Here is a 7659-nt window from a genome sequence, read left to right on the forward strand (position 1 = left end):
TACAGGCTGCGCAACCCTGTAGCCTAAGCTCACACCATAAAAGAAACAAGGTGCCAACAAGAGCCCTAGAACTGAGCTACTATTTTGGAAGTCCCAGCCAGCTACAGGACCCAAATAATTCAGTCAGTAGTTAAACTAGAGCAGACAGTTCCCACAAAGTGGCACCAAACCACAGCTTGACTAGGATGGATTTGGGTCCTGCAGCTGGACCCCCAGGACTTGTGGCCAGGTGACTGCTCAGATTTGTCTTAGTCATTACAGTAAACTTTCAATAACATGACCTCACTCAATTTGTTACAGCAGTTTTATGATATGTACAGAGTATCATCCCCAACAAAGACACCTGTCGCTTTCTATCTGGCAAATAGCATTTGTAGGTATCTATAACACTACCGTACTGTGATATGAAATATCAGATCATGAGCAGTGAGCTCACCTAGACTACTGTTTTACATACACTTTTTGTCTGATCTCCCAGCTACGAACTGGAAGGTCCTATGGGTGAGCACACTTCTCATGCTCTTCACAGTCCACTAGCATGCCCTGACCTTTGCTTTGTACACATTTAATCCATCTGCTCAGGAATCCCCTCCCCTGGGTGTTCACCCCCGTTTTTCCCTTGCCCCAGTCTTGTTTACTGCCCTCCTGTGTCACTAGTTCCCTCTACATACTTCTGTTATTGGACTTTTACCTACAGTCCTTGAACGCAGCCATCACAGTGGCTTTGTGTTTCCTACAACAGTGGCGTAGAGCCTGGACAGCTAAGTGCTTAGGAAATGTCTGTTGGAAGTACAAACATCTTAAACTTGTTTTATCTTATACTACCTTCCTGAGCCTGAGAAGAGTTCTGTATACTCCGAAATGGCATGAAAACAAGTGAATCAGTACCTCCTCCTTCCGGCCAAGCCTATGGTCTCTCCTCTATGCCTATCTTTCATAAACTCCCCTGCATATTTCATGTACTTATTTTTTTGTGGAGTGCACATCCTGTATCCGGGGCTGTGCTAAAATAATTTTAGCTGCAGGGGCTCATACTTTGATAAAAGACACAGACATAAGCATATAGCTTTGATACAGGGTAGAAAGTGATTCTTGACTTTTCTAAAGAGCTATGAAACTGAAAAAAACCACGAAAGAACCCCCAAAACCTACTGATACATGGATAAACCTCAAAAAACATTAAGCAAAGGGAAAAAGACATAAAAGAGTATAAATTATATCACTATTTATATAACGTTCTAGAACAAGCAAAACTATAGTGACAGAAACGAGATCACTGGTTGCCTCTCAGGATGAGGGGCTGACTTGAAGGGGCATAAGGAGACTTTCTGGGGTGATGGAAATAGTCTACATCTTCAGAGTGTGGTGGTTGTAAAGGTCAAAGCACATTGTACTGTTGAAACTCATAAAACCAAACACTTAAGATTTATGTGTTCCACTGTATGTAAATTATACTTCAGGAAAAAAACCCAGTGCTGTGAAAATGAAATAAATTAACTTCCGAGGCACACGTTGCCATCACGTCTCCTTCCCCAAGGCTCCTCTTTCCTTTCTGGTGCTCCTGGCAAGGCGGCGGCAGACAAACTGCAGGCCTCCACGGGCAGGCTTGGAGACCAGCAAGACAGTTTTATCCTCTTCCTGTGGGGCGAAGTACACAAAGCTGGGGGAGTGGGCAAAAAGTGAAGGGTGTTGTACCCACACTCCAATCTTATTTACTCAATTTTCCACTCCATGTTCACCCCCCAACAGGCTCACTCCGTGCCGTGAACTCGCTGGTGCTGGATAAGATGAAAGCTCAGGCGGAAGGCCCTGCCACACCTGGCACAGTGGAAAGGCTTCTCCCCAGTGTGGATCCTCTGGTGCCGGAAGAAGCCCGACAGGGCCCTGAAGGCGCGGCCGCACTCGCTGCACTCGTAGGGCTTCTCCCCGGTGTGGATGCGCCGGTGCTCACTGAGGAAGGAGCTGCGGCTGAAGGCGCGCCCACACTCCTGGCAGGCGTAGGGCTTCTCCCCAGTGTGGACCCGCTGGTGCTGAATGAGGTTGGAGCTCTGGCTGAAGGCTTTCCCACACTCTTTGCATTCGTAAGGATTCTCTCCGTGGTGAATTCTCTGGTGCCGGACGACGTTTGAGCTATGGATGAAGGTTTTCCCGCACTCGCTGCACTCATACAGCCGCTCGCCAGTGTGAATTCTCTGGTGCTTAATGGCATCTGACCTCTGACTGAAGGACCTGCCACACTCAGCACATTCGTAGGGCTTCTCTCCCGTGTGGATTCTCTGGTGTCTAATGAGGTTGAAGCTCTGGCTGAAGGCTTTCCCACACTCCTTACAAACGTAAGGCCTCTCCCCGTTGTGAATGCGCTGGTGCCTGACGACGTGGGAGCTGTGGATGAAGGCCTTCCCACAGTCGCTGCACTCGTAGGGTTTCTCCCCAGAGTGAATGCTCTGGTGTTTCACCACATCTGAATAGCATTTGAAGCTCCTGTCGCAGGTGCTGCATCGGTAAGGCCGTCCTTTCCAGTGGCCTCTCCTTTCGGCTGTGGAGGCTGCATTCAGGGTGACCTCTGACCTGGACACACTGTCCTCATGGCCATTCTGCCCTCCAGTTTCCTCATAAACAACTGGTCCCCGAGGGGAACCTCTGGGCCTCTCTCCAGCTTCCTCATTCCCACAAGGGTCTGGAAACCGCAGTGTCCGGGGAGGCCCCCGTAACAGTCCTGGCACAGCTTGTCCACGGCGCCCCCCTTCTTCTAAGGTTGCCTGTCGTAGCATCAGCCCTGGGCCCTGAGCCCCTTGCTCAGCCACCAAAGCAGCGTAGCAGGAAGCAGGAAGCTGGGCCGCCACTCGGTGCCTGTGCTACGAAAGCTGGAAAAGGGGGAGAGATGCACAACTTAGAACTCTGCTGATGACACACAGATGGCACAGGAGAGCCACGTGATGATAGGGAACAGTAAGACGCCAGTGGGCAGCAGAAACCCATTATCCCGCCTGTCCTCCTCCTGCCCAGCTCTCCTCCCCGACTTCTAACACCTGTGGTCGCAGGAATGGACAAGGGACTAGGGGAGAGCTAATCAGCAGGCTTCCCTGTGACTCCAGAAAAGGCCCAAGCCTCTAACCTCAGTCTGCCTGGTCACACGAGTCGGGGGAGACAGACCCCCAGGCTCTGGTGACACCCTGGTACAGCCTCATGGCCTGGAATGCAGAGAGAAGTGGTTGGCAGCAGAGCAGGCACGTGTGGCCATGTTTGAAAACACTTCCGGTGTCACAGTGGGCAAGGGGCACTCCTGGCACCTAGTGGGGAAAAGCCAGGGAGGCTGCTCAACATCCTGGAATGCACAGGCCGCCCCCAACAGAGGCACCTCCAGCCCAAGTGCCCAGAAGTCTTCCCAGAAGGCAGAACCTGGGCTGCCAGACGTCCTAACCAAGAAGCTCAGTCCCCTGGCACAGATGCTGGTCACCACTCTGACACTGGGGCCCAGCCCTCAGCCTCACCTCCCTTCAGGCCGTACATCTCATAGTATATGCTCAGGCCAGCAACCCAGACAGGGTGCTTTCTCTTTATTCCTTTTCTGAATGGGACGTTTTTAATAACCTGTTTTTTCCTCCACACACTGTGTATGGTGGCATTTGCTAAAATCTAGCCCCAAATTGTGAGACTGAAGAGTGCTGTCTGGGCCACATCTGGTCAGGAGTAGGGTCAGACAAGGGAGGGAGACAGTGGCCTGGAAGTACTGGGCCTGAAGGGTGGCTCCATGGCTGCACCTCTGGGTCATCCCCGACTCACACCCTGAGGGATGAGGTGCAGGGACACAGGGTGGCTGAACCACCTGACACGGGGGTTCTGTGACTTCCTGGGAGAGCAGTTCCAGGTGTGTTTGGGGGAGCCACGGTCATGTTCTCCCCAAGCTCCCACTGCTGAACCAGAACCTTAGGGTAGAGTATGATGGGGAAAAGCTTAAAATGGCGTGTGTCTTTGCCAAGGGAAGATGGCCTGGTTGTTAGCACAGGTCATGTGACAATTCAACAACATCAACAACAGGCAACTGAATATGAGCCCTCCCCCAAATGTGGCCTGAAATCTTCAGAACAGAGGGGCCTGGAGCCCGAGAGGGAGGTGGCCAGTGGGCGGGAGGCCAGCCAGATTGTCATCCACCACACACTTCGTGGTCACCAACCCTGAGCCTAGGCCAGTTGACACTGCTGGGCCCTGGTGAGACAAAGCCAAGAATTAATACTCTTGTTCCTCAAAGCTGGAGGCATAACCCTCCCAGACTTCAGACAATACTACAAAGCTACAGTAATCAGAACAGCATGGTACCTACCTAGGGAGACAAAAGAACTGTATGCAGAAAACTATAAGACACTGATGAAAGAAATTAAAGATGATACGAACAGATGGAGAGATATACCATGTTCTTGAATTGGAAGAATCGATACTGTGAAAATGACTATACTACCCAAAGCAATCTACAGATTGAATGCAATCCCTATCAAATCACCAATGGCATTTTTTACAGAACCAGAACAAAAAAATCCTAAAATTTGTATGGAGACACAAAAGACCCCGAATAGCCAAAGCAGTCTTGAGGGAAAAAATCGGAGCTGGAGGAATCAGACTCTACTACAAATCTACAATAATCAAGAGACAATATGGTACTGGCACAGAAACAGAAATATAGATCAATGGAACAGGATAGAAAGCCCAGAGATAAACCCACGCACCTATGGTCAACTAATCTATGACAAAGGAGGCAAGGATATACAATGGAGAAAAAGTCTCTTCAATAAGTGGTGCTGGGAAAACTGGACAGCTACATGTAAAATAATGAAATTAGAACACTCCCTAACACCATACACGGAAATAAACTAAAAATGGATTAGAGACCTAAATGTAAGACCAGACACTATAAAACTCTTAGAGGAAGACATAGGAAGAACACTCTTTGACATAAATCACAGCAAGATCTTTTTTGATCCACCTCCTAGAGTAATGGAAATAAAAACAAAGATAAACAGATGGGACCTAATGAAACTTAAAAGATTTTGCAAAGCAAAGGAAACTACAAACAAGACGAAAAGACAACTCTTAAAATATTTACAAATGAATCAACGGACAAAGGATTAATCTCCAAAATACATAAACAGCTCATGCAGCTCAATATTAAAAAAACAACCCAATCCAAAAATGGGCAGAAGACCTAAATAGACATTTCTCCAAAGAAGACATACAGATGGCCAAGAGGCACATGAAAAGCTGCTCAACATCACTAATTATTAGAGAAATGCAAATCAAAACTACAATGAGGTATCCCCTCACACCAGTCAGAATGGCCATCATCAAAAAATCTAGAAACAATAAATGCTGGAGAGGGTGTGGAGAAAAGGGAACCCTCTTGCACTGTTGGTGGGAATATAAATTGATACAGCCACTATGGAGAACAGTGTGGAGGTTCCTTAAAAACTACAAATAGAACTACCATATGACCCAGCAGTCCCACTACTGGGCACATACCCAGAGAAAACCATAATTCAAAAAGACACATGCACCCCAATGTTCACTGCAGCACTATTTACAATAGCCAGGTCATGGAAGCAACCTAAGTGCCCATCGACAGACAAATGGATAAAGAAGATGCGGCACATATATACAATGGAATATTACTCAGCCATAAAAAGGAGCGAAACTGGGTCATTTGTAGAGATGTGGATGGATCTAGAGACTGTCATACAGAGTGAAGTAAGTCAGAAAGAGAAAAACAAATATCGTATATTAACGCATGTATGTGGAACCTAGAAAAATGGTACAGATGAACCGGTTTGCAGGGCAGAAATAGAGACACAGATGTAGAGAACAAACGTATGGACCCAAGGGGGGAAAGCGGTGGTGGGGGTGCGTGGAGGGTTGTGGGATGAATTGGGAGATTGGAATTGACATGTATACACTGATGTGTATAAAATGGATAACTAATAAGAACCTGCTGTATCAAAAAATACATAAAATTCAAAAAAGCCCCACAAAAACCCAGCATGGTATTTGCACAAAAACAGACATATGGATCAATGGAACAGAACAGAGAGCCCAGAAATAAACACACACACCTATGGTCAATTAATCTTAGACAAAGGAGGCAAGAATACAATGGTGAAAAGACAGTCCCTTCAGCAAGTGGTGCTGAGAAAGCTGGAGAGCCACATGGAAGTCAATGAAGTTAGAACGCTCCCTCACACTACACACAAAAATAAACTCAAAATGGCTTAAAGACTTAAACATAAGACAGGACACCATAAAACTCCTAGAAGAGAACATAGGCAAAACCTCTGACATAAATTGTAGCAATGTTTTCTTAGGTCAGTCTCCCAAAGCAAAAGAAATAAAAGCAAAAATAAACAAATGGGACCTAATCAACCTTAAAAGCTTTTGCACAGCAAAGGAAACCATAAACAAAACAAAAAGACAACCTATGGAATGGGAGAAAATATTCGCAAACATTGCGACTGACAAGGGCTTAATTTTCAAAATATACAAACAGCTTATCCAACTCAATAACAAAAAAACAACTCAATCAAAAAAATGGGCAGAAGACCTAAACAGACATTTTTCCAAAGACATACAGATGGCCAACAGGCACATGAAAAGATGCTCAACATTGCTAATTATTAGAGAAATGCAAATCAAAACTACAATGAGGTACCACCTCACACTGGTCAAAATGACCATCACCAAAAAGTCTGCAAATAATAAATGCTGGAGAGGGTGTGGAGAAAAGGGAACCCTCCTGCACTGTTTGTGGGGATGTAAATTGGTGCGGCCACTATGGAGAACAGTATGGAGGTTCCTTAAAAAACTAAAAATAGAACTACCATATGACCCAGCAATCCCACTCCTGGGCATATATCCAGAAAAAACTCTAATTCGAAAGGATACATGCACCCCAGTGTTCATAGCAGCACTATTCACAATAGCCAAGACATGGAAGCAACCTAAATGTCCATCAATAGATGAATAGATATGGTACATATATATATAATGGAATACTACTCAGCCATAAAAAGAATGAAATAATGCCATTTGCAGCAACATGCAGCAACAGATTATCATATTAAGTGAAGTCAGTCAGACAAAGACAAATATCATATAATATCACTTATATGTGGAATCTAAAAAAATGATACAGGGGCTTCCCTGCTGGCACAGTGGTTAAGAATCCGCCTGCCAACGCAGGGAACACGGGTTCAAGCCCCTGGTCTGGGAAGATCACACATGCCGTGGAGCAACTAAGCCCGTGCGCCACAACTGCTGAGCCTGCACTCTAGAGCCCACGAGCCACAACTACTGAGCCCAAGTGCCACAACTATTGAAGCCTGTGTGCCTGGAGCCCGTGCTCCAAAACAAAGAGAAGCCACTGCAATGAGAAGCCCGCGCGCTGCAAGGAAGAGTAACCCCTCTTCCCTGGTGATGCAGTGGTTGAGAGTCCGCCTGCCGATGCAGGGGACACGGGTTCGTGCCCCGGTCTGGGAAGATCCCACATGCCGTGGAGCGGCTGGGCCCGTGAGCCATGGCCACTGAGCCTGCGCGTCCGGAGCCTGTGCTCCGCAACGGGAGAGGCCACAACAGCAAGAGGCCCGCGTACCGCAAAAAAAAAAAAAAAAAAAAAAAAAA

At 46.9% G+C, this 7659-nt stretch overlaps 1 protein-coding gene across 3 annotated transcripts in view; it reads right to left on the reverse strand.

Moving 5' to 3' along the window:
- Positions 1 to 1032: 1032 nt before the first annotated feature.
- ZNF696 (zinc finger protein 696) overlaps positions 1033 to 7659 on the reverse strand; it is a 9145-nt gene continuing 2518 nt past the window's right edge. For all 3 annotated transcript variants that reach the window (XM_029202935.1, XM_029202933.1, XM_029202934.1), the window contains one exon: positions 1033 to 2864. In XM_029202935.1, the coding sequence (XP_029058768.1) occupies positions 1752 to 2771 (1020 nt within the window). In that variant the 5' untranslated portion in view covers positions 2772 to 2864 and the 3' untranslated portion in view covers positions 1033 to 1751. The remainder of the gene's footprint in view (positions 2865 to 7659) is intronic.

This window comes from Monodon monoceros, unplaced genomic scaffold (assembly GCF_005190385.1).
Source record: "Monodon monoceros isolate NGI ecotype Baffin Bay Population unplaced genomic scaffold, NGI_Narwhal_1 Super_Scaffold_5, whole genome shotgun sequence".
Taxonomy (NCBI): domain Eukaryota; kingdom Metazoa; phylum Chordata; class Mammalia; order Artiodactyla; family Monodontidae; genus Monodon; species Monodon monoceros.